Source organism: Lepidochelys kempii, chromosome 24 (assembly GCF_965140285.1).
Source record: "Lepidochelys kempii isolate rLepKem1 chromosome 24, rLepKem1.hap1, whole genome shotgun sequence".
Taxonomy (NCBI): Eukaryota; Metazoa; Chordata; order Testudines; family Cheloniidae; genus Lepidochelys; species Lepidochelys kempii.
The window spans coordinates 8165717-8192151 of NC_136403.1; the positions used below are offsets into that span (position 1 = coordinate 8165717).

The 26435-nt window shown below is 52.8% G+C and overlaps 1 protein-coding gene across 3 annotated transcripts; it reads left to right on the plus strand.

Moving 5' to 3' along the window:
* On the plus strand, positions 1-23504 carry LOC140902489 (semaphorin-7A). Of its 3 annotated transcripts, none has more exons than XM_073322613.2 (14): positions 1-887; positions 3547-3686; positions 4420-4482; positions 5239-5337; positions 5759-5867; positions 6655-6753; positions 7886-8025; positions 8378-8553; positions 9284-9392; positions 11886-12090; positions 13002-13117; positions 13707-13879; positions 16750-16802; positions 18432-23504. In XM_073322613.2, the coding sequence occupies exons 1-14, from the start codon at positions 809-811 to the stop codon at positions 18767-18769; spliced, it is 1899 nt and encodes a 632-aa protein (XP_073178714.2). In that variant the 5' UTR covers positions 1-808; the 3' UTR covers positions 18770-23504. The 3 variants fall into 3 exon arrangements, with proteins under 3 accessions (XP_073178714.2, XP_073178715.2, XP_073178713.2); XM_073322612.2 differs by having other exon boundaries at positions 2-887; positions 16747-16802; XM_073322614.2 differs by lacking the exon at positions 16750-16802 and having other exon boundaries at positions 18432-18762.
* Positions 23505-26435: the final 2931 nt, after the last annotated feature.

Consider the following 26435-nt stretch of genomic DNA (forward strand, 5'->3'; position numbering starts at 1 on the left):
CCCTTCTGTCTAGCACTGGGCCCATCACCATGGCAACCTGTTCCTTTGGCAGAGGCCTTTTAACTAGGGGAACTAAAGTCCCTCCTCGGCTTTACAACTCACCTGCTGTCTGGGTTAGCATCAGCTCCTGCCAGCTTCAGAGCTCCCCCGATCCAGTGAGCATCATTTACTAGGCAACCCTCCTGGAGTCCTCCCGGACGATATATGCTGGGGACCGACCTTCCGGCCTCAAGTGATCCTGCTTAGGCAGTTACACTGGGGGGAGAGGGGGCACTGATTGGGCTCAAGGGTAGGGGGACGTGGCCTTTCTGCACTAAAAGAGGTTTCATGCTGAAACCAGGACAAAATGCGGAGCCTGGCGTCTGCATTTCCAGTGCAGGGCTGATGCTTGGGCTAGAAAATCCCAGGGGCAGGGCGTCCCCACTGACCGATGAGCAACCCCTGAACGGGTGGCCTTTAAAACCACTTCGCTAGATCGCTGCAGCTCGCTCCTGCACCTTGTGATTTTCCCATCTTCCCCACAAGAGCAATTTCTTGCTGAAGCTGTTTTCTGGAGCTCCATTTTGTGGAGCTCGGAGGGGGTTATTTTCTCCTCCGTCTCCTCTCCTTTGAAGGAAGTTATGCTGACGTTACATCTCCTGGCTCAGGATGGCAGGTATAAAATGTGAAACTGCAGACGAGCCCACCAGAGAAAGCCCAAGGCTCAGAACTATACAGACAGCACCGAGCCAGCCCTGCCAGAGTCTTAGTGACAGTAGTTAACATCAGAAAGAAAATTCTCTCCAGAGGCGTGTGGACAGGCACAAATATGAGATCTCTATATTTATTCCTCCTGTCAGCGTTCTGTTCAGCCCAAAAGATACCAAGACTGAAGTTTACCCTTAAAGGTGAGATAAGATCTGATGCGTCTGTTGGTGCCATATTCCTGACCCACTCGGTATGTTTCATTTCATATTGTTTTTGCTGTTTGCTTGACTTGGCTTGTATGACGCGGGGATTAATTTCCTATCGGCCTCCTGCGGATCTAACCATCTGATGATAGGAAATGAAAGGTGGGAGTGTTTAATGGGGGGCAAAGAGGGGATGGCATGGTGGGTTTAGAAAGCAGCTTTTGAGGTGGGGAGGGGAGTTTTGCTGGGGGAATATTTTACTTAAAGACTGATCCATACATTAATTTGATTTGATTAAAGAGATGACAAGAAGGAAACTTTTATTTATTTTTTGGCTGCCAGTGGCAGATAACCGTCAATCTGGGCTGTTGGTCTGACAGGTGTTACAACTGCAGCCTGATCAGTGATTTCATTTGGAGTCACTTCCCATCTGATTCAAAACTGACAGGCTCAGGGTTAACTCCTAGCTGTTGAAAGAGCCAGCTGGTGCCTCCGTTACTGAAAGAGGGACTACGGATGTTATAGACAAGTCTCTGCACCCTCTGCAATGCAGATAAGTGCCCCCAGCTGCAGCATGATCCATGCCTTACTCTCCAAAATTGCCTCTACCAGGAGACCAATTCCTCAGCACAATCCAGTCTGACCCTCCCTCGTGAAAAAGCCCCTGCCCCTTGACCCGCATTCATTGTGAAGTGTTGGTGGCTTGCCAGGGGGAGAAAAACAACATCTGTGTAATGCAGCCGCTGCAGTTTTCTGATGGCTCTGCGGTTTCCCGGAGCAGAGTGGTGTCTTTTTTTCCCTTTGCCACTCAACGCACAGAGAATGAAAAAGCCACATTGCACACACCGTGGCCTGTTCCAGCTCTGCCCCCTTGCTCCGGTGGGAAACCAAAGCCCGTCTTTGCTTGGCAGCAAAAGCACCAAGGGGTGTCTCGTGCAGGGCGTGGCTGAAAACGTTTGCCCTGAAAGAGGCGCTAGGAGGGAAGGAAGATCCATTGCTTTGGTAGTGACATGGAAGTGGTATGGGCCAGGGAGGCAATAAAGGTAAAGGGGCGTCCATTACTGTACCCCTTGGGCTAGCCTGAGAGGCAATCCCATAGCAGGAAGTCGTTGCAGGGTAGTTGCCAGCGATGGGACCTAAGAATCAGTTTCCCCCCGTTTCCCCCAAATCCTCCCCTATAAGAGTCCCCACCTGGCAGCCTGGTGGGAGGCTGTCTGTCAGAATCAGAGGCAGGGCCTGCTCCCCTGAGCTCAGCAGGGGGCAGAATTGAGCCCCCAGGTCTGCTCTCTCTCTCTCAGTGCCTGCAACCCCCACCCACTGATGGTGGAGGAGAATTTTTGCTGCTGGTGAGGGTGCTCTCCTTGTCAAAGCCAGAGATGACTTAACCCTCTGTACCCTGATGCCCAGCCAACAGCCACTCCCCATCCCTGGGTGGGTGCATCATGATGCCCCCCTCTCCCTGATCCTTAGTACCAGGACCAGAAACTCCTACATGCCCACACCCATCCCATGGTCACTACTCTAGTGAAAACATAATGGCGCTCCCTCCTGCATGATAAGCCTGTGCCAATGGGAGGCCAAGAGGGCGGGTCACTGCACAACCAAGAGAGCCAGAATCCCAGGCTGGGGGCAGGTACCAGCTCCAAGAGCCAGCCGCACCTGGTCTGGCTTCTTCGCTGGCCGCAAGATGACCACAGCAAGGAGCAGCCCATGGCTGTGTGCTGTCCCTACGGGGCAGGGACCAGCTTTCTGCATTGGCTTGTACAGGACCTGGCGCCATCCTGGTTACAGGGCAGGGTGTGTAGGTGCCTGGATCAGCGACCGTGGGCATGCCGCACAAGAGCTGTGTGCTTGTCTGCCGGTGCCCCCTACTGGAGCCCTGTGGACCTGCCTGTGTGCGAAATAAGCTGGGTGCCTGCTTCCAGAGCAGCATTTCTCAACCTTTGTGGTACCAGGGGCAAGCTTCCTGCCTTCCTGAACTGCGTTAGGGAAATCTCAGACACCGGCGCCAGTCCACGGACCAGTTTTCAAGAAACCCTGCTCTGGACTATTGCCCTGCTGGGGCAGATTTGGCCTGCGTAAGGCTGAGGTTTTCATGCTACCCATGGACAGGCTGAGGTCCAGGAACAATGTGCACTGGGGCGCGTTCATAAAATGTGGATTGGGCCGGCCGGAGCTAGCTTTTCCCTCTTCCCCTGTAGCAGGAACCGACAGCGTCTCTTTAAGCCTTCGATAGGCAAGGGGTGGGTTTGGCAGGTCTCAGTCCAGTCTCTAGTGTCCACACTATAAAGAAGCTGCCATCCAGTTTGGCACCGAGTGTCCGGAAAGAGAGACTGAGCATCAGAATGGGCCCTGAATTGTTGCCTCAGGGAGAGTCTGGCGACCCCAAGAGACGCTGTGCGGTCTAGCGAACTGTGCTGCCAGCTGGGCTCTCTTCCCAGCACTGCAGCTTGCCCACCGTGGGTCCCAAACTATGGCCCTGCTGTGTGCCTCAGTTTCCCCATCTGAAAACGGGAGGAGGCTGATCGCAAGATATTTGCCTTAGAGAGGAAAGAAGCCAGCTGGGAAGGATGGGCTGGGGGTAGAGTCTGGATTTCAGCCTTCAGCAAACTTTATCCTCTCCTTTCTCGTCCTGCCCCCTCACTTTCCCCCCCAGACTCTCCTGTGCTAAGCTTTGAGAATGGGGAGAAGTCCACAGTCCTCTTCCATGATGCCGGATCTGAGCAGCTGTACGTTGGGGGCAGGGGAGCGCTGCGCATCTTGACATTTAAGGAGGCGGAGGTCAACCAGACCCAGGTAAGAGGTGGGGTGTGTGGGGGTCCCTCGCCCCTCTCATTGGGTTTATTCTGGCCCCTGCCATCCCCTCCCTCCCGGGCCTGCAATGATGGTGTATGATCAGCTGGAGGCCCCAGAGCTGACAAGCCAATGAAGAGATCTGGCAGCTTTTAGAGGAGACTGGCTCAGGCACCAGGAAGAGACTCCCAGCAAGGACAGGCTCCATCAGATCCTACTGGCGAGTTTCCTTTCCTTGGGCCATCAGCCAACCCCAGCTCAGCCTAAGGAAGGCAGCTCCCAGCCGAGACCAGGCTGGGCTTTGAAAGGAGAGTCCCTTTGAGAGTCACTTGCCGGGCTCAGGGGCCACCTGCCAGCTGGCCAGGTACCCACGGGACGGCCACCTGCCATCCCACAGCAGGGCTTTCCTCTCTCGAGGCCGCACGGCCAGAGAGATCTCGGGCTGTCTCCATTTGCAGCAGGTCCCCCTGGGAGCACAAAGAGGTGCTGCGTGAGGGGCTCCGATAAACACGAGGTTAATGCCACATCTCCCCACTCCCCTTGCATAGTCGATGGGGGCGGCTCGGGGCTGTGAGGTCTGTGGGAAGATGGGGTATGGCCAGGGTCAGAGACCCCTCCTGTGGCGGATCAGAAGCACCATCCCCTTGAGGGCTACCCCACTGGCCCTTTCCACCTGTGGCCAGGGGCATGGGGCGGATCAGGGTCTGATCAGCATTCCTCCCCGTCTGCCTCCCAGGTTCCCCTGCGGGCTGATGAGAAGGTGGAGAAGAACTGCAGGAGCAAGCCTGGGGTGGTGCAGGTGAGAGGGGACCCTGGCGAGGGATGGGCCTGAGCCGTGAGCGACTGACACCCCCAGCAGCATGTTGAGCCCCCCAGAGACGGCTAATGGAGCTTAGAGACGCCCCCACAGTGCTGAGCATGGAGGGACCCCTTGCCTCTGCTCCGGGCAGGGCCGGTGGTCCCTTCACCATGCCAGGGCTTGGCTCCAAGGAGCTGGGCAGTTGCTTTGAGCTTCCTTCCCCGCCATAGTTTCTCCATTTCCTGAGCGCGTCCCGCTACCCACTGAACAGACAGCATTGCATGGTGGGGGGGGATCTAGTAGGTAGAGCAAAGGGGGGCTGGGAGGCAGGACTCCTGGGTTCTGTTCCCAGCTGTGGGAGGGGAATGGGGCTTCTAAGTAGAGCAAACGTGGAGTCTGGGAGGCAGGACTCCTGGGTTCTGTTCCCAGCTGTGGGAGGGGAATGGGGCTTCTAAGTAGAGCAAACGTGGAGTCTGGGAGGCAGGACTCCTGGGTTCTGTTTCCAGCTCTGGGACGGGACTGGGGTCTAGTGGTGGGAGCAGAGGCCAGGGACTCAGAACTCGTGGGTTCTATCCCAGCTGTGCCCCTGACTCTGTCACCCATCAGGGCTCTATCGTGGGTGTATAATCACACACAGAGGACGTCTCAGATCTACCTGCTCAGTGAAATGCTGAGGGCTGGGTCTGTTCCTGCCATTAATGCCGGGTACGTGTAACGAGCACTAAACACAGTGCTTCGGGGCTGGTTCTCCCACAGGCCGAGTGTGACAACTACATCCGGGTGATCCAGAGGCTGAACAGCAGCTCCATCATCGTCTGCGGCACCAACGCTGGTTCCCCCAAATGCTGGTTCCTGGTGAGCATGGCAGGCTGGGGGAATGCATAGAGAATGGCCCATGGGCATAGGGGGCACTAGTCACCTCACTCATAACTGGGACATTTCCATCCCCGGGTCTATAATATTGCCCTGTGACCTGTCAAATCTGGGTTCATTTTCCTAAGACATCGCTTAAGGAAGTGTGAGTCCAGTGGGTTAAAGTAGGGGGTTGGGTGCCAGGACTCCTGGGTTCCATTCCCAGCTCTGCAGTGGACTCCCGCGGCCCCTGCCCTGTCTCCATGTGTGTAAGATGGGCACTGCCTCGCAGGGAAAATAGAATCAGAGAAATGTCAGACTGCAAGAGGCCAGTTGGGCTGAGGTCTGTGAAGCTTCTTGGGTAAGAAGATCTATAGAAACAATTAAAACTGTTGGCTTGGGTTTACCCCCACTCCCCTCCCAGACCAATGACACGACACTGCAGCAGGACAAACGGGGCCAAGCCCTTGCCATCAGCGGGGAGAGCCTCGCCCCGGCATCACCGTCTCAGCCGGCTGCAGCCATCGCTGTGGGTAAGGAGATCCACCTCTGTCCATCCCCAGATAGAGTGGGGGGCGGGGATCCACCTAGGGTCCCCCTGGGCCTCGCCCTGGGTGTGTTCTCTGCCTCTTGCTCTCTGGATCCCAAGCCCCAGAGGAGCGGTGCCGGAGAGGGAGGTGGCATTGGACCCATGCAGTGGGCTTCCCCACTGCAGCCTGTAATATCCCAAGATGAGCCAGGCCCATGGGAAGGTCCAGTGGACAGGGGAGGTTGGGAGCAGGGCTGGTGCCAATAAAGGAGTTTCCTTCTTTGGAGGAGATCCCACTGCAGCCTAGATGGGCTTTGGAACTCTGCTGAGAGGTGATGGGGACCAGGACTCCTGGGTTCTATTCCCAGCAAGGGTTCTACTGGTTGGCGCAGGGGATGAGGAGCCTGGACTCCTGGGTTCTATTCCCAGTGAGGAGTCTACTGGTTGGGGATGGGGAACCAAGACTCCTGGGTTCTGTTCCCAGCTCTGGAAGGGAATGTGGGCTAGTGGTTAGAGCAGGCAACTGGGAGCCAGGATATGTGGGTTCTAGTCCCGCCTCTACTCCTGTCTCCCAGTGTGACCTGCAGCTGGCCATGAAGAACAAGGTTTGTTCTTTGTTGCCCATGGACCAGGGTCCTCTGTTGTCTTGAAAGTGGATATTGGCATACTGGATAATGGCCATACTCCACAGGAGGCTGGTGGGGCTTCCCCCCAGAAGGTGGGAGGGGGCTAGGGCTCCCGCCCCCCCATGGAGAACACCCATCCTCTTTTGTCTTGGGTTAATATTGCAGAGGGCAGCCTGTACTCGGCATTGTCCCAGGACAGAAGCACCATCCAGAGGAGCTATGGCCCAAGGAAGCTGCTGAGGACAGAAGATAAATGGCTCACCAGTAAGAGAGACTTTTCCTATTGGCCTGCCCCAAGGCGGGTCAGAGCAGCCAGGCTGGGCCCGACGCTTTCCCCAAAGATCCATCACCTCCAGTAGCAGCCAGTCCCTGATGCTGCTGGATCTCACCCCAAGGCAACGCACTGGGTCAAACCTTGCATGTGCCAGGGGTTGTTTGCCAATCCATCCTGCTGGAGTGATCATCTGGTTCCTTTAGCATCAAACTCCATTACCCCAGTCTCAGCTGAAACAGCTATGTGTTATATTGGCCATAGAACTGTCCAGCCCCCACAGTGTTTGCCTTGCTGAACCCCTGCAGCAGGGAGTTCCATAGGTTGGCATTTCAGAACCCTTCAGCTCTAGCAATCTAGGCTGGAAAGGTAATAAGAAGAAGGTTGAAAGACACATTTGCAAGCATGGCAGATGGCATCCAGAAAAAGCTGGCACTTCAGAGAATGGGTACACTGCCCCTTACTGCAGAGATGATACAGATTCTCTGCCAGTAGAAGCTCTGATTCCCAAAACAAAATGTGGTCATGGGGATAGAGCACTGAAGTGGGGAACAGGAGACCAAGATTCTGTTCCTGGTTCTGCTGCTGGGTGACCTTGGGCAAGTTCCTTTCTGTGCCTCAGTTTCCCATCTGCAAAATGGGGATAGTGATACTGACCTCCTTTGGGGAGAGCTAGGGATGATGACTATTATTCTATGAAACAGATGCAATCCAGGAGAGTCAATTCACACAACAGTCTTGCAAGCCTCACAGTAGTTAAAAGTCCTTCTTAAAGCCCCAGCTCATTTAGTCCCGGCATTGCAAGAGAATCTCAGCTTGCTTTAAAATATAAATTATTTAGCTCTCCTGGTTGCAGAGAAAAGCTGGAAAATGTGATTCCTAAAGGCTCAGAATAACCAGAACCCCACATTTATTTATTTATTTATTTATTTTCAATCTCTTGATTTTAAAGCCAGTCTCATTGTTTTGAGGGGCCTGGGGTTGGCGACACGCATGACCCCCTCCAGGCCCGTATCTTGACTTGGCCAAGGAGTTAGTGGTGGTGCTGACACACACATGGCTCCAGCCAAATTTCTTTACACACTTCGATCTCTTTTCCCACCCCATCCCCCTTTCCTCCCGCAGAGGCAGAGTTCGTCAGCGCCGCCTTGGTGCCGGAAAAGGAGTCCAACCTGGATGAAATCTACTTCTTCTATAACGAAGTCAACAAGACGGCGGGGCTGGACGAAGAGCCGGTCAAAGCCCGGCTGGGCCGCGTGTGTAAGGTACGGAGACCCCGCGGGCCGAGAGCTGGCAGTGAAAGGCAAATGTCTGTCATTCTTACACCTGACACGGGTGCGAGGGTGATGTCACAGTGTGAGCAGCAGGCCCTGGAAGCATGAAGTAGTCGGAGCTAAAAAGACCAGTTTTGTGAGCCATGTCTGTGAGCCACATGAGTTCTCAATGCGTAGTTATAACAACTCTCGCTGTTGTTATAACGGGCCGTGGCCGTGCGCTTTGGCCAGCATGGTTCAGGCCACGCGTGGATCTGGTGGCAGGGGCAGGGGGCGTTGTGGTGGAACGTTCGTGCTCTAGGCCTGAAGAGCTCTGGGATTTTTCCTCTGTCACCCTGCTTAGGTGGATGAAGGTGGGAAGAGCCTCCTGGTCGATTTCTGGACCACGTTCCTCCAGGCCAGGCTGGTGTGCGGCGGTCCCACCCATCCCCAGCGCTTCAACGAGCTGCGCGATGCTGTGGTCCTGGGCAAGGGGCAGACAGGCCGAGGGATGCTGTACGGGATCTTCGCCAGCGCCTGGTGAGCAGGGGCCGCAGCCGGAGCCGGGCAGGGCTGGGGCCACGCTGCAGGCTGAAGTCACACAGACTCCTTGCCCCACGGCTGGTGAAGGGGGCAGAACGTTGCCTGGGGGTGCAGGGAGGAGGCAGGGCCATGGTAGGGGGGGCTCTCGCCCACCCTGTTGTCCCTCTCCCATGGAGTATGCCTGCTGCTCTCATGAGGCAGGTGGGAATCACGGTGCCCCTTCGCCAGGAGAACCTCCCCCCATGACCAGGGGAATAGCATAGGCGTGGTTTGACGTATATATTTGGGGGGCAGGGGCAGCTCCAGTCAGGCCAATGGGGCCAAGCGTAGAGGGGGAAATTCCATGCCTGCCCCAGACTTGCAGTTTGGGGGAGCAACATCCCCCCCTCATCCCCGGCTCCATCCCCAAACTCTGCCCGTGAAGAATAGGGCAGGAAGCTGCCCAGCCCGGAGCGGCTTAGACAGGCAGGACATCCATTGGGCAAAGAGGCAGAAGACAATGACAAGGCGTCCGAGCTCCCTGGCCAGTCTCCCCCTCCCCGAGCAGGGAAAGTAACTCGGCGCTGGCTCCCCGGTTCGACTCCAGCACAGGCCCGCCGCGCCTGCCATTCATTTCCGTCGAGTGGGCCTCAGAGCCCAGGTCCTAGCACAAAGCATCCAGTGCCAGTGGTAACCAGCTCTGCCTTGCCAGCTGCCAAAGCCTGAAGGGAGCATTTTCCCCCTGCAGGGGCACGACTGCCGTGTGCGCCTACTCCATGGACACGGTGACCCACACCTTCCGAACCTCCAAGCTCAAGGGCTACACCAGCGTCCTGCCAGCGCACCGACCCGGCACGGTGAGGCCTGCATGGGGCGGGGTTTGCGTCCCAAAACAGCTCCCCAGGAGTAACGAAGGGACCCCCATTTCTGACAGCGAACGGAGGTGTTGGGGGATGGACTCCGAGCTTCTGTGGCTTGCAGGGAATTACCAGAGAGCTGCCCGGGGCAGTCAGTAGCCACAAAGGGCCCGCTGTCACAGGGGCCTACAAGTGGCTGTGGAGTCATTTCGAAAGTGCAGCTTTGCCCTTCTGCTTTCTGGGAGCTGCATGATTAGGCGGGAGGGGCCCAGGCCAAGCACTGAGCACCCCTTTAAATGCTTGCAAATAAAAGTAACCCAGAGCTCTTCCTCCTTTCCACGGGAATTTGTAAACAACAAATTATCTCCACAGGGCCAAGCTTCCTGTGCAACCCCACTCATCCCTCTATCCACAGCCCCCCATCCCTCCAAAGGAAAGCCAGCCATCTCTTCCCTGCTGCCCTCAGCACCTCCCAGTCGCTGTCTCTCCTCTACTCTCTGCCAGCTCCTTCTCCACGGGACCCCTAGCACCAGACGCCTGGGTCCTGTCACATCTTTAGGAGCAAACTGAACCTGTGGCAGGGAGAGGGTTAGTAGCTGCAGTGAGCGCTCTGGAGGGAGGACTGGGAAGGAGATGGGACTGGCCCAAGGTCACCCAGCAGATCAGTGGCAAAGCTAGGGATGGAACCTGGTCCCCCTCAGTCCCACGTGGGTGCCCGAAGGGGGCAGGTGCACATGAATAGGGAAGCGTTTAGGGAGGACAAACAGGTGAGCACAGAGACTGTTGCAATCTCATGGATACAAGAGTGGGGCGAATAACACATTGTTCGGTTCACTGGCAAGTCCGGAAAATCGGGGGAAGAATCATTTGGGGCAACCCAAAATTGAAATTAAAAGAAAATGGGCAAATCAAAAAGTCAAACATTTTCATTTTGGGGCGAACAAAGTTTCATTTCAGTTCGGGGCTTTTGCCTCCTTTTTTAAAAACGAAATTAAAGGGAATTTCAAAACAAAAAGTGGTTTGAATCGAAACATTTTTTGACATTTTTGAAAAAAAATGTAGGGTTTTTCCCCAACCCCGAACAATTTGCCGAAACCAACACGAATTCACAAAATATTGCAACTGAGCCGATCCTGCATTGTTTCTTGGTTAGAAAAAAGTGTCGTATGAAACATTTCGCTCAACTCCCATAGCAGCATTTAGGTCCAGATCCTCAAAGGTATTTCGGTGCCTAACTCCCTCTGACCAGGGAGCCACACTGCGGTTACTTAATTAGGGCAAACTGCAAAGAATGGGGCAGACCATCCCCAAAGCTGGTGGTCATTCCAGTGCTTAGATCCACCAAGCTAGCCTCAAAACAGCTTCTACAACACCTCACTGGCTACCCAGAAGCCAAAACTCAGTTCTCTTAAAGCAAGCCAGCCTTAGGCCTCCAGCCAGACACCCAGGTCAAATAGGATGAGGATTGCTGAACACATTATTCATCATAGAAGATAGTTCTACCAATCCCAAAGGATCGGACACATTACCTCCCAGGTTAATGAATATTTCAGATCTTACCCAAACACACGCATACAGCCAACTCTTATTAACTAAGCTACAAGACATGAGCCCAGTTCTGAGATCAGATTCACTGTAGAGATGGTGAGTTTTGTAGTTGAAAAGAGTTCTTTCAGAATTAGTCCATAGGTTATAGTCCAATGTTCATATTCAGGGTGATCCAGATGGGACTGGAGATCTCAGTCTTATGACTCAAGTTTCCCCTGCATAAAGTATCAAGCAGATCTGAGATGAAAGGATCAGGTGCCAAGAGTCTTTTATACAGTTTTCTAGCAGCCTCTTGACCATACAGTCCTGGTTGAACAATAGGCTTTTGATGTAACCTTCTGTTTCCCAAAAATCACCAGTAATCAAGTACATGGATTAACATAAAGTAATTTTATCCGTTAAGCAGTTCATATACAGTTTACCACAAACTTTAAAGAGACGTAGAGACAATGACATTATTTCACCCAAAATTTGTCTAAATGTTAATATTCCCTTTTGATCTCTGAATCAATAGCTATAATAATAGACAGGAACTGTCCGTTTACATGGCTAACATCTAAAAAGATGTAAGTCAACACATACAATTAGTATTACCTCTAGTTTTCTAACAATACAGGTTTTTATTTCAAAGTTCTAGCCTATCTAACATAGAATGGCCCTAATCACCATTTACATACTTTTCTACATGTCTCTAAAGGTTGACTCTGAGTCATTTAGCGATGAGCTGCTTAACCCTTTCTGGCCATGTGTCACACTCCCATTAATTCTAGTAGGAGTTAGGTGCCTAACTCTCTTTGACACTCTGCTGGTTAACCCCCAAAATGAGCTCTGCGTTGGGTGGCTCCTCGAAGACATCACTGGAGCAGCCTGAGGGTGCAGGGTCTGTCTGTGCAGAAATTGGCCTCCCTCTTTGTTACCCCCCTTCCTCTTCCGTTCTTTCCATAGTGCGTCCCCTACAATTCCCCCAGCGCCCCCTCCAAAGCAGTCCTCAGCATCATCAAAGATTACCCCGAGATCGAGACCGTCATCTACCCCGAGGGGCAGCGCCCCCTGTATGTGCTGCAGACCAATGACACCTACACCAAGGTGGTGGCTGACAGGGTCCTGGACGCCAGCAACACTTCTCGCACTGTCCTCTACCTTGGGACGGGTAGGTGTGGAGGGAGCTGGGGATGTTCCTTCTGGGACTCAGCCTTTGTGGAGCCACGTCTGGGTGTTTAGGTTTTGTCAGTGTGGGGACGCAAAGTGGCCTAGGCCACACAGTAGAGCCAAGAATAGCACCCAGGAATTCCCAGCCCTCCTGCTCTAACCACTAGACACCCCTCCCCTCCCAGAGCCAGGATCCAGGAGTCTTGACTCCCAGCTGCCTGCTCTAAGCACTAGCCCCCACTCCCCAAAGAAGTCAGGCAGCTGAAGATCCCAGGGCGAGATGCCTGCCGCATCCGCCCCATGCCAGCCACTGGTCAGGTGGGGTCTGTGCCTCCTCAGAGGGCCTGGTCGTTGTTGAGCAGACACTGGCCCTGGTGATTCCTCCCCCAGGAGAGTCTCTTCTACCCGACGGCGCTGTGTGCTTGCCCTGTGTGGTGAAGTGTAGGCCAGGACGCAGCTGGCTCAGGGCTCGGCTCGCCTCCAGGTCACCAGTTCGACTCCAGCGCTGGCTGGGGATGGCTTTGTGCCATTCTGGTCTGACAGCTGCTCACTGGCCTTTGTGTTATGAGCTGGGGGGGGCGAAAGGGGGGGATACCCAGGTGTCCACATCACAAACCTGGGAGCACCGCAGACAGCATGTTGACCCCTTTCTGGGCAGCCCCAGCAAAGGCCAAGGGCTTGCCTGGGCCCCGGAGACGGCGCTCCCCTCCAGTGGGTCCCTCCAGGGCAGAGCTGGGGCACGGGGGCAGGCCCACTGAGGGCAACTAGCCCTGTCCCTGCTCGGACTCTCCCTGTCCTGGGCATGCAGGGAGGCCTCTGGCTGTTTGCAGGTGAAACCCTGGCCAAGCTCCCATCGCCTTCGAGGGGGCCGGGCTCCTTCTTCTGAGCTCCCTATGTCCCTGGCTGCTGCAGATAAAGGGAAGATCCACAAAGTCCTGCAGAGTGGAGGGCAGACGGTCATCATCTCTGAGCTAAGCCCTTTCCAGAGAGACGCGCCCATCTCTGGGATGGCCCTGGATGCCGCCACAGTAAGCGCCCTTCCCCCCTCTCTATCTTTGCTCTGTATTTAACATTGGTTAATTTAGAGCTGTCTCTAAATGCTGTGGGGTTTTCTTGGTCCTGCTCCAGGCTAGGGGGCTCGGTAAGAGGAGCCCACGATCTGGGTCTAGCAGCCATTAGTCTGCAGAGAGGCAGCCTTGAGTAAGGTGGAGTGGGTTGTGCCTCACTGTTTTAGGGAGCAGCCTGCTTTGTCTCTCACTGCTTTGGGGTTCTTCTGTGTCAGGGTTCTGGATTCTAAGCAGGGAGGTCGTGTTACACTGCAGCCTTCCAGCAAGAGTATTTGGTTTTGTCTAACGTCTCAGTGTGTATGCCATGAACAGAACACCTGTTTCTAAGACAGACCTCACCCCCTCCCCCCTCACCAAGTGCTTTTGCTTGTGAAGTCCATTATGGGCATAATCCTGCTGCCAATGGAGATTTCAATGGGAATTTGGCCAACGCTTCTACTTGGAAAGGAATTGGCCCCAGTTTGCATCGCACCAGTAAGTTCCAGAGCATGCGGCCTCCTTTCTCGCTTGTTTGTTTGAACCTTTGACTAACCCAGCCCCTCCTTGGCAGGGGCACCTCTATGCAGCCACTGAGTTCGAGGTGACGCGCCTGCCACTGGCAGACTGCGGGCAGTACAGGGAGACCTGCTGGAAGTGTGTCCTCGCCAAGGACCCATACTGCGGATGGGATCCAGACAGCAAAAAATGCTCAACCATATCCCAAGAGGCAAACGACACTGCCAGGTGTGCTCGGGCTTAAAGGCGGAATGCTTTGCTCCCAATCCGCCATCCTTTCAATGGTCTTGTCAAGTCGGGGAGAGAGGGAGGAAAGAAAAGGAGCTGGTAGCTGTAAACGTACACACAGCAATATGGAGGCAGCATGGTCTATTGGTTAGAGCATCTGTCACACAGGGAGATTTCAGGATGCCTGGGTTCTATTCCCAGCTGTGGGAGGGAGAGATGTTTACTGGTTAGAGCATGAGGACGGCAGCTAGGACACCTGGGTTCTATTCCCAGCTATGCCACTGATTCGCTGTATATCCGTGGCCAAATCACTTCCCCGTGCCTCGGTTTGCCCATCTGTATAATTTCTTCACGTTCACATTTTTGGAACACAACTTTAGGGCACCTCCTGTATTCCAAACATAGACAAAGGCTGCCCATAAACAGATCCACCCGAGCTCATGCCTGCCCCAACCATAGCCTTGACAAAGGGGGAAACTTAAAGCTGAGCTTTGCCAGGAGCTGGGAGGGTTACAAATCTGGGCTCTGGTGGAACATGCAGGGAGGAGAGGAGCAAGTTCCAAAATCGAGGACCCTGCTCAGAGAAGGCCCTCTGGTTTATCCTGAGGGAGCTCCAGGTGAGGCTGATTTCAACTTTGCTACCAATCACAGGGGAAGAGGCTAACCGTCTCATGGGGTTAATTCTTTCCCACCCTTGCAAATCACTCGATGATGTCTACACTGCAGAGCCTAGTCTAGCCACAGAGTACAGCAGCAGGAGTTCTTCTGCTGGCATAGCTCCACCGCCTCCCTGAACGACGTTAGCTATGCTGAAAGCAGCATTCTTCTGCCTGCATAGCTACATCTACACTGCGGGGCGGGGAGGGTCTCTTGTTGGCACAGCTCTGACACCAGGACATGTGGGGTTTTGTCACACCCCTGACCAACAAAGCTATGCCGCTATACTTTTTCAGTATAGATCAGGCCTCAGATTCGTGGGTGAAAGGCATTTTGTATAGAGAATTGGCAGGAAAATTTGCATTGAAAAAGTTTTCTGTTTCGACAAAACAATACGTGTCTATTTCAGTTACATTTTCTTTCGGAAAAAAAATGAAAACAAACCCATGTTGGGAATGGTGCGATGTCCTATTCTGACTTTTTCAGAAGGAAAAGTTTTGAGTTTTCATTTTAAAAAGACTTTTTTGGTTTAGAAATTTATTTTATAGAGAATTAAAAAAAAAATAAAACGGGCTGAAATGTTTCAATTGACGGAAGCGAAACTGGTGGAATTTGGTTCTGTGAAAAAGTTTGAAATTTTGGTTTTAAATATTCATTTTCAGACCAGCTGTAATGAATGTATTATTATTATTATTATATATATATATATGGGGAGGAGGGATAGCTCAGTGGTTTGAGCATTGGCCTGCTAAACCCAGGGTTGTGAGTTCAATCCTTGAGGGGGCCATTTAGGGATTTGGGGCAAAAATTGGGGATTGGTCCTGCTTTGAGCAGGGGGTTGGACTAGATGACCTCGTGAGGTCCCTTCCAATCCTGATATTCTAAAAAGAAATAAACCTGAATATGCTTGCTTGGGACTTCTAAACCTAGGCTAGACAAAACCCTAGAGCAGTGTTTCTCAATCTGCCGCCCACTTGCTGCTTTTGGCCCAAGCAGCACACAGCTGGGGCCCGTGTGACATCCTCAGGGCCATACAAGGTAGTATCTATATTGTGTGGATGCAGCCTACATAACACACAGGGAGCTGCATGTGCAATTCACAAGGGTAAATAGGTTGAGAACCACTGCCCTAGAGACTGTCCCCGACTGCACAACCCTGGCAGGGGAATGGCTTGGCTGTAGAGTTGGTCAGGAAATGGGATTTTTTTCCCTATGGAAAACTTAGATTTTTTGGGCAAAAATTCAAATAATGGAAAAATTCAGAAGTGCTACCATGGTGCCTCATGGGAGTTGTAGTTCATGCACCTCAAGCTCCAGTTCTCCTCCCTAGGCTGTGGTCCACCCCTGAGCTACAACTCCCATGATGCACCTTGGTCCTGCCTCTTGGAGAGACAGTGCATCATGGGAGTTTTTGGCCGTAGTGCATCATGGTAGTGCAGCTCGGGAGCTCAGTCTGTGGAGGAGAATGGGGACATGAAACAATCAACCTACATCTCTCCCGTGAGGCACTGTGCTATTTCGGTGTTTCAACAAACCAATGAATTTTGCTAGAGAAAGCAGACCCTTTTTGTGAAAGGATACTAACTTCTGTTTATATAGTCATCCACCGTGAAGGGTAAATAAGAAATGCAGCTACCTCTAGGCTAGAGCAAGAGAACTAGAACAGGGCCCGGCAGTGCTGCACAGTAGGAGCCAGAATCCTGTATCCTGGCAGGAGGTCTGACTAGACCCCCGCAACTCACCTTATGCTTTTGTATGTAGCGCGAGCTCCTCACCTCTGTGTTGCAAGATGTTGGAGCCACAGAGTGAGCAACGGGGGGGGGGGGGGTCCTCACGCCAGGGGCTGCAGCTCAGCAGTGAGGAAAGAGTAACGTTAGGCTCTCGCTAAGGCACTAGAGTTTTGGGGCCGTGTCCCTCCATTGCACCAGCACTGAGCCCTGCTGGTAGTGAGAGTGGGCATGCTATATCCCTGGCACTTTAATGGCCTTGCCAGCTAAGCTCGGTGCAGAGTAGGAAAATCCCATTGCTGTGAAAATCCCAGTAGTTATCATGGGGGGAGCACAGGGGGTGCTGTGCCTTCCTCGGGGGCTGGGGCTAAGCATTGGCCCTTGTTAAAATGACAATCACTTTTCTGGATGAGGATGCAATAGTTGCGTGTCCCTTGCCCCCCTCCTGAATGATTTCCTCTCTCTCTCTGCCTTTCCTTGCAGCAGCTTCCTGCAGAGCCTGGACCCAGAGGCTGAGGACGTGTGTGAAGGTGCAGCAGGTAGGTGCCTCGGCCTTTGTGGACCCCTGGTTGCACACAGGTGTTGCTGCCTCGGCTGAGGAGACCCTCCCTGAAAAGCAGATGGCAAAAGGCCCATCTGCCTGAGGGAATCTCGCTGGTGCCTCCGTGGGCATGGAAAAAACAAGCTGCGTCTCTCAGGACTGCGAGGCCGTGTCTAAGCTAGACCCGTCTGCCTTCAGTCTCCCACTGGAGCTGCTGCCCGTGCCGCTCCAGTAATGGGATTTTCCTACTCTGCACCAAGCTTAGCTGGCAAGGCCATTAAAGTGCCAGGGATATAGCATGCCCACTCTCACTACCAGCAGGGCTCAGTGCTGGTGCAATGGAGGGACACGGCCCCAAAACTCTAGTGCCTTAGCGAGAGCCTAATGTTACTCTTTCCCCACTGCTGAGCTGCAGCACCTGGCGTGAGGACCCCCCTGTTGCTGGCAAAGTGCCTCCCCCCTCCGTCTGAATTCGTGCATTTCCAGCTTCAAAAGCTGAGACCAAGGTACTGCAGGAAAATGGTTCGGTCGAGACCGTGCCATAAATCCAGGGTTGTGCTAGCCGTCGGCAGGAGTCAATCTGTGGTAATGGTTCAAACACCCCAGTAATAAGGTGCGGAGTGGTAGAATGGTTGGAGCAGGGGGACCCAGGAGCCAGGTCTCCTGGGTTCTCATCCCAGCCCTGGGCCAGGGGCCAGCATGGAATTTTCAGAATGGCTCCAGGTCAGATTGGCACGTGCTCATCACTCCCAATGGGGATTAGATTTTCCCAACGAATTCAGGTCCCCTTTAGGGCATGTCTAGACTGCAATCCTGGGGTGTGAGTGACGGCAATTCGAGTGGATGTACCCGACCTAGCTTTCATTTAGCTAGCTCGGGTATCAAAGCAGTGAAGCTGCGATAGTCTGTGCTCCTGTGAGCGAGTACCCAGGGGCCGGGCTTGTACAGCTTGTGCGTGCGGCCATGGCGTCCTCCTGCAGCCAAGAGAGCTAGATTGAAGCTGGCTCAGGTATGTCCACACCATCTGGAATCACAGCCCGGGACTGCAGTGTAGACATACCCAGAGGCGCCTAAATAAGGGCTGAATTTTCCAAAGTTCTTAGCAGCTGCCACTGCGACCCTCAGAGCCAGACTGTCAGCAGAGTTCAGCTCCCGGCCTGCACCCAGTGTGCTGAGAGCTGCTGATAATTCCCGCCTCCTGCCCAGAAGAGGGAAACTAGAACTCCTGGGTTCTCCTGCCAGCCCTGCCCAGGAATCCTGAGCAAAGTCCTTCAGCCAGAGCATTGGCTTCCTCTTCTGCAAAAAAAAATGGCAACCATCACATTAACCTCTGTGGGACACGCAAGCTGGGACACGCAAGCTCCTGCAGGTATTCACAGCACTTTGAGATATTTGGATGGGGTTCTACATACAGCAGATTGCGGCTGTTTCATTTCAATACGGGCTTTTCTTAGCCTCACTGTCGAGGCCCAGTGTGTCCGTGTGCTCAGAGGCTGGGGCTGCATTTGGTTGGGATTTTGTGCCTCCAAATTATGGCTCTCATTCTTTCCCCTGTTCAGTCTCCTCTCCCCCACCACCTTTCCCTTTATGATTGCTCTGCTCTAACCCCTGATCCCTCTGTTCAAAGAACAAGTAGCGCAGGAAGCTCTGAAAAAGGTGAGCGTGGACTCGACCAGCTACATCTACCTCCCGTGCCCTCTGCGCTCCCACCACGCCATCTACACCTGGGTCAAAGACGGCACCAAGCAGTACCCCTGTGCCATGGACGGGCACTCCTGCACGCTGCGCTTTGGGAAGAACGCCCCCATGGACCAGGGGCTGTTCAAATGCACAGCCACGGAGGACGGCTACCTAGAGGAGATTACTGCCTATAAACTCACGCTCAACGCTGCCTGCATCCCACAGCTCTCCGTGACAGTGGCCGCTGGTGTTTTATTCCTGGTCATCACCACCCTCTTGCTCTAGACTTTGCCATCCAAGTGAAGATCTCATTACACTGCCAACGCCCTCTCTTTCTTTTTCTTCTTGTAACCCTCCCTCCTGATGATTCTCCCTTTAAACCCCAAACAAAACATGTGACGCTCTAGGGACAAAATTCCAGGGGGCTCTTCCTAACGCTCCAATTTGGGCATCCCATCAGCAACCACAGCCGTTGCGGTGGGGGTTTTGCTAGCCATCGATAATTACCCAGGAGCCTCCTTCTCAAAATGTAAAGCACGACTAAACTTGGCAGAGCTGGGGCGCGGGAGAAGTTAGAGTAGAGGCCAGGAGGGTAAATGGACTATTTATTTTGCTGCTCAGTGAGCTAGTGAATTTGTTCAGCACAAGACCTGCTGCATGCTGATCCCAGTTTAGCATCCAGCTTGTCTGATAGGCACTGGTCCAGACTGGGGGTTTGCTTGTTCCAAGGCTGCTGGGCTATAGGATTTTGCTGGTTTCCATGATGTGGCTTTCTAATGCTTCTTTAAGGAACAAGCCTCCCAAGGTGCTGCTGGGGGAAAGAAGATGCATGAGTGGGTCTCTTCCAACTCTAGCTGCTAGGAGCTAAATCCTTTTAGCATCCATGTTGTTTAAAGGGAAAACTCCCCTGCTGATGCCCCAAGTCTGACCTGTTCGGAGTCATGATCCAGGCTGTTCTCACTCCTGTCTTTTATGCACAGTTACCCTGATTACCAGCCTGGCCTGTGTTTTCAAGGGAAGGGAGAGTGATCATCCAGACACCCACACTCTGAGCTTACACTGGGGTAAATGCAGAGTCACTGTGCTGACTTGGCGCTTCCTGTGATGGATCCGCCTTCAAGCAACCATCTTCAGCTACCACCTTGCAGTGGTTTCAGTCGGCACCATGCAGTGGCCGTGGGAGGGACCTCAGGCTTGATTCCGCACGACTGGCTCAAATCCACCACTCTGAGCAACTGCGCTGAAAAGGGACAGATGGAGAAGGGCTTCCAGCTAGAGGGGATTTCAAATCGAAAAGCAAAAGAGAGGGAGGGAAAGTTAGCAGCTGAGCTCAGTCGTACCTATGTAAATCTGGATGGCACTCACATGAAGAGGTGCGGTAGCTGAGTGGTGAAGACACTGTCCTACCAGCCTGAAGGTTGTGGGATGAGTCTTGCTCGCTCTCATGCTAGGATGCTCTCTCCCCTGCGAAATGGGAACCTGCTCCATCAGGTTAGGGCAGTCAGGGTCCACATCAATTCCTTATGTCCCGTTGGCTCTGAAAGTGATGTGCCTTAACTGTGTCAGCCCAATGAGCCATTGGCTTGGGGAAGCTTTGCCTTTGCCTCATGAGAATGACTCCAGTCTGACACTGCTGCAATGGAGATCAGAATCTGGCCCAGAGACCAGGAGAGATGGATTCAAAACTGGCTTTCAATCTTGCCCCATTGCTCATTTCCCACAGGATTACCAAACCAGTGCTTTAGGTGCTTGTGCAATGGTACGGAAAGAGTTAATCATGTCAGCTTTCTCCACCTTCTGTGTCCAGAGGATACTGACCAAGCCAGTGCCCTGGACGTTAAACTACATTGGCTAAATTTGCAAGCAAACCTAAAAAAACAAAGAACATAAGAACGGTCGTACTGGGTCAGACCAATGGTCCATCTAGCTCAGTATCCTGTCTTCTGACAGTGGCCAGGGCCAGATGCTTCAGAAGGATTGAACAGAGCAGGGCAATTTATTGAGTGATCCATCCCCTGTCATCCAGTCCCAGCTTCTGACAGTCAGTGGTTTAGGGACACCCTGAACAGGGGGTTGTGTCCCAGACCATCTTGGCTAATAGCCATTGATGGACCTATCTGCCAAGAACTTATCTCATTCTTTTTTGAACCCACCCCCAGTTATACTTTTGGCCTTCGCAACATCCCCAGGCAATGAGTTCCACAGGTTAATTGTGCATTGTGTGAAGAAGTGCTTCCTTATGTTTGTTTTAAACCTGCTGCCTGTTAATTTCAGTGCATGACCCCTGGTTTGTGTAAAATTCTGGTGATTTTGAGCCAGAAACCAAAGCCCTCCTTTCAGCAGGTTAGCGGCTCTGCTGAGTGCCAAAACAGCTGTCCGCATCTGGTTACCGCACCTCTACCAGAATCCAGCTGCTTCCTTCTCCTGATTTTCAGCAAAATAATTTTTTTATCTTTGTATAAAATAGATATGAAAGTTTTTGAAAAAAAAAAAAAAAGATGAGGATAAAAATTTCCCAGTCCCTAAACTAGCTATAGTCAGCAGCTGTATGAATGTAGCTAATGGCCCATGTAGTTTAAAAAACCCAACCAAACAGGTAGGATGTTAGAGTAACTCCCTTTGCTTGTATTTATCAGCTCTGCGTATTTATTTGGTGTTATTAAAGAGGTATTGTCTACTGAGCATAAGGCGCAGCCCCAGGCACTCCTGGGTTCCAATCCTAGCTCTGTTACCGAGTCTCTGTGCGACACTGTGCCTCAATTTCCCCATCTGTGACATGGGGCTAATGACAGTGCTGAACCTCACAGGGTTGTCACCATTCATGTTTGAAAAGCACAACAGAAGGGCTGCGTTTTACTTTAAAGCGATGGGAACGTAGGATGGGGTATCGGGAGTCTCCGAATCCCACTCTGTTACAGTCGGGGCTGTCCCCAGATAGCCTCACCTGCTGTTCTAGGTCTGCCCTTAGATTGGCTGGGAAGGATTTCACTGCCTAGGAAAACAAGCATGTGTAGGAGAAGGAGATGTGTGGGTCGTAAATTACAGTGACTGGCCACCACTACCCCTATGCTCCCGGCCGTGTGTGTGAGCAGAATAATGTCTCATTATGGGGAACTCAGAGGTATGCAGATCTTCTTTTTATAGCTCATCCGTGGTTTTATTTTTTACCCATCCCTACAGTCTACCTCTGCTCTTCTCCCCACCCATGCCCTGGGCCAGCATGTCCTGAAGGCAGTGCCCAAGCTGCCAGTGAATGCCAGCACGTGTGTGTTTTGCAATCCCTGGAGAGGAAGCAGAGAGATTTCTGCTGCTGTGTCCAGCCAGACTTCGGTCATGGGGGAGTAGCGCAATTTAGAGTAACTCTCAGACAAATGCCAGGGATGCCATTAGGCTGCGCCATTAAATGGAAAGTACAAAAGTGCCAGATTGTCAGGACTGGATGCTAAAGGGTTAATCTCTTAATCCAAGAGCAAGCAGGGCAGCTTTGCCCCATGCTGTGTTCTCTGCTAGCAGGACCTCGGGCTATTTTTTAACACCAGGAGGAGGCGACAGGTTGCCTGGACAATCCACTTCATAGGCCAAGTGATGGCTAGAAATAAGGTAATTTACTAGATGCACACAAAGCAGATTGGTAGCATTTAACACTAAATTCAGCAGGGAGGCTGGGGTCCCAGAAAGGCTGCAGGGTTATTGGAGGGGCAACACAAATCTGTCTTGAAGCAGTAGGGGCCCCCATTGCTTTAATCGGTGTAGTTATATAGGCGGCAGCATGGTCTAGTGGCTAGCGCAGCAGCCGCCCATATCCTGCCCCTGACTGGCAGTGTGACCTGGACACATGATGCTGCTGCTCTGTGCCTCAGTTTCCCCATCTGTGACAGGGGAGCTGATACTAGAGCTCTGTTAATATATCTATATATTTTATTACACGCACCACTGTTTGGAAGTCAAATGGGGCTGGGGTCCTGGCTGCCACTCCACCAGGGAGGAGGGAAAGAAGAGAACCTAAAAATGGCAAAGAATGACCCAGGACTATTAAACCAACAGCTGAGGTCCATAAAAACAATGAGGAGTCCAGTGGCAACAGATTTATTTGGGCATAAGCTTTCGTGGGTAAAAATCCCACTTCTTCAGATGCATGGAGGTCCGTGTTTCTGATGCCCAGCCCCACTCCACTTTTTGGCTCTGTGCTGTCTGTTTCCCTTATTACCCCACGATGACTCTGAAGAGTGGATGTAAAACTGGTCTCATGGCGCAAGTATCTCCCAGCGAGATGGGGTGGGGGCCTGTTAAGGAAGAGGTTTATATTAATATTCGGATAGGAAACCTGAATGAATTTCTTGGAGCATGATCGCAGGAAGTCCCAATGTCGCTATTGTCATATCTGGTGTTTTCCTTAAAACTCCAGCTCCTGGAGTCCTGTGATTGCAGGAGAATCTCAGCTGTCATTTAAAAAATATAGGTGTCTAGTGCAGAAAAGCTTGAAAACGCAACCCCTGGAGGCTCAAAACCCAGAAGGCAAATGAGACAAATGCCACAGTTATTGTTTTTTAAAAAACAATCTCGAGATTTTTTTAGAGGCCTGAGCTGATTTTTGCATATTTGAGGCTGGCGATGCTGGCAGTCCCATGTTTGCACCAAGTCGGGGCGCTGTATATTGGAAAAACACAAGTTTGTTTTTTTTCCCTTTCCTGTTTGATACTCTAGAACTTCCGTTGCTGGAGGAATGCAAAAAGCGACCAGAAGCTGCCTTTAGCTGCCTCTTAGTAAACAATCCTCTGCCCTCTCTTTCTGAAAGAAACAGAGCAATGTTGTCTGGCTCCCTCCCATGGCATATGCTTCCACTCCTGCAGGACCCCGCTTTGCTGTGTAGCCATCTGAATATCTGTGTGTTCCGCCCCTTTGTAACAGGTGACTCCCCCCGCGCCCCCTCCGAAAAAACAACCTATGTTCCGTTCTCTTCTGAGTCGAAAGAAAGTGTAACGTGTGCTGGGGAAAGGAATAAATGCGTGCATTCGCCAAACGCTAAGTGTCTGATGGCTGAATCTCTCTCTCTCTCTAATGATATGGCCCTATGGCAGGGGTGGCCAACTTGAGCCTGAAAAGGAGCCAGAATTTACCAACGTACATTGCCAAAAAGCCACAGTAATACGTCAGCAGCCCCACATCAGCTCCCCCCCCCCCCGCCCCTGCTCCCAGCACCTCCCACCCACTGGCAGCCCCGCGGATCAGCGCCACCCCCTCCCTCCCCACACCTCCCGATCAGCTGTTTCATGGCGTGCAGGAGGCTCTTTGGGGAGGAGGGGGAAGCGAGGGCATGGCCGACTTAGGGAAGGGGTGGAGTGGGGGCAGGGCCTGTGGCAGAGCCAGGGGTTGAGCAGTGAGCACCCCCCGGCACATTGGAAAGTTGGCACGTGTAGCTCCAGCCACGGAGTCGGTGCCTAGACAAGGAGCCGCATATTAACCTCTGAAGAGCCGCATGGGGCTCTGGAGACACAGGTTGGCCACCCCGGCCCTATGGTGCATAGCAGCCCATCGTCACTGTGTGAGAAAGATGCTGCTGCCCCAGTAATGTGCTTTCAGCCATGCTGCCTGCCTTTTGGCACTATGTAGGGTTAGGGGTGTTAGTACTTGGGAGCGGGAACCCAGATGTTTCAGGAATTGGGTTTGGTGACTCGCTATGGGGTGTTCTTGACTCTGAGTAACTACTGCAGCCAACATGGAATAGGGGGACATAATAGACTTAAAACAAATGCCTTGACCTCCTATGGCCATTGAACATCCCAATGGCATTGTTAGCAAGAGTAAGGATAGTAACCCCAATGTCCTGGCTAAGTTCATACTTGGGTGGTTACATTCTTCCTGCCTTAACTGCCCCTGCAGTTCCACCGGATGATGTTGTGTGCTGTTAAACAGCTGCCGTTGTTTGATAGCAGAGGTGGCTGCATTTCAGTGGTAGATGAACTGGTGACCCATATAATCTGTAAAGTGCTTTGCCGTGATAGGTGCCCTGGAAATGTCAATTGCCATCCTTATTCTCTCCTGCATCTTGCTTTCAGCCACATGCCCTTGGGTTATTTGGAAATCCCTAACATGGGCCAGAGACTTGGAATGTTACCTTTGTAGCAGGCTCATTCTCTGAGATCTCATGTCTTGCCCAGGTGGAGATCACCCCTTAGCAGTAGCTGGGGGGGGGGTGCCTGTGGGCGAGAACTGGCTGGGGGGCGGTACTGGCAGGTGAGAGCTGCACAGAGCTGCTTGCGCGCCTCCGACTAGGAGCCGGACCTGCTGCTGGTCGCTTCTGGGGCACAGCACGGTCCGCGGTGCCAGGACAGGCAGGAAACCTGCCTCTGCACCCCCGCTGTGCTGCTGACCAGGAGCCGCCCGAGGTAAGCCCACGCCCCAATCCCCTGCAGCAGCCCTGAGCCCCCCAAACCCGGAGCCCCCTCCTGCAACCCAAACCCCTCATCCCTGGCCCCACCCCAGAGCCTGCATCCCCAGCCCAGAGCCCTGACCCCCTCCCGCACCTCTGCCCAAGCCCAGAGCCCCCTCCCACACCCTGAACCTCTCATTCCTGGCCCTACCCTGCAGCCCTCATCCCCGCACCCAAACCCTCTGCCCCAGCTCTGAGCCCCTCCCACACCCCAAACCCCTCATCCCCAGCTCCCTTGGGTCACGGGCATCAACAATTTTCTTCAACTGGGTCCGCAGAAAAAAAGTTTGAAAACCACTGTCCTAAAGGATTCTTTCCTGGCTCATTGGTTTCTAATGGAAGAGATTACATAGATTACGAAACCAGAAGGGACTACTGTGATCATCTAGTGTGCCCACAGGCCATAGGAGTTCACTGAATTCATTTCTGTTTGAACTAAATTTTTTTAGAAAAACATCCAATTTGATTTAATATTGCCCAGGATGGAGAATCTGCTACAACTGTAAGGAAGTTGTTCCAATGGTTCCTTCGCCATTAAAAATTTGAGCCTGATTTCTGGTCTGAATGAGCCTAGCTTCACAGCTATTGGATCGTGTTATACCTTTCTCTGCCAGGTTGAAGAGCCCAGTATCAATTGTTTGTTGTAGGTACTTTAAATAAACTGGGGTTAAATTACCCCTTAACCTTCTCTTGGCTAAACTCAACAGATTGAGCTGCTTGAGCACTGGACTGTTCCCTCTAAGTGGTAGGGAGGTAGAACTGTAGGCAATCAGTGGCAGATTAATGATTTTGCCACCCCTAGGCCCAGAAATAATTGCCGCCCCCTCCCAGCAGCTCCCCCCTGCCCCAGCTCACTTCCGCTCCGCCTCCTCCCCTGAGCGGGCTGCTGGGTCCTGCTTCTCCCCGCTCCTTGCCAGTGCTTGCACGTGAAACAGCTTCACAAAGGAGGGGAGAAGGGGGGGAACAAGGCTTGCTCAGGAGAGGAGGCAGGGCCAGGATTTGGAGAAGGGGACCAAGAGGGGCAGGGAGGGGGCGGGGAATGGGGGCGGGGAAGGGTGGAGTTGGGGCAGGGGCAGAGGGCGCAAACCAGTACTGGGGGAATCAGCCTCTGGCTGCTATTATAAATTTGCCACCCCTGCAAATTTGCCACCCTAGGCCTTGTTGGCCTAGGCATTAATACACCACTGTATACAATGGAGATTTGGGAATTTGGGGTTTGTCTACATAGGGAAATTGACTGGCATAGCTATAGGGAATAATTAGTCTGGTATAGCTATTCTGGAACAGCTCCCCATGTGGATACTCTATTCCAGAATAAATGAGACCTTAGTGTCCACATGGTACTCCTGAGGGCATTCTGTGCCAAAAAATTCTGTGCATAATATTTTAAAATTCTGCAAATTTTATTTGTCAAATGTGGAGGCTCCAGCATGGCATTGGGGAGCACAGGACACTGTGCAACTCCCCACCCCGGGACACAGACTCAGCGGTGAGGCTGCACCCAACACAATGCAAGGACCA

Excerpts from the sequence above, each read along its gene's own strand:
- LOC140902489 (XM_073322612.2), top strand. The coding sequence starts at position 809 with ATGAGATCTCTATATTTATTCCTCCTGTCAGCGTTCTGTTCAGCCCAA. Across the intron at positions 888-3,546 it reads ACTGAAGTTTACCCTTAAAG|ACTCTCCTGTGCTAAGCTTT; the intron begins GTGAGATAAGAT and ends TTTCCCCCCCAG. Across the intron at positions 16,803-18,431 it reads CGTGTGTGAAGGTGCAGCAG|AACAAGTAGCGCAGGAAGCT; the intron begins GTAGGTGCCTCG and ends CTCTGTTCAAAG.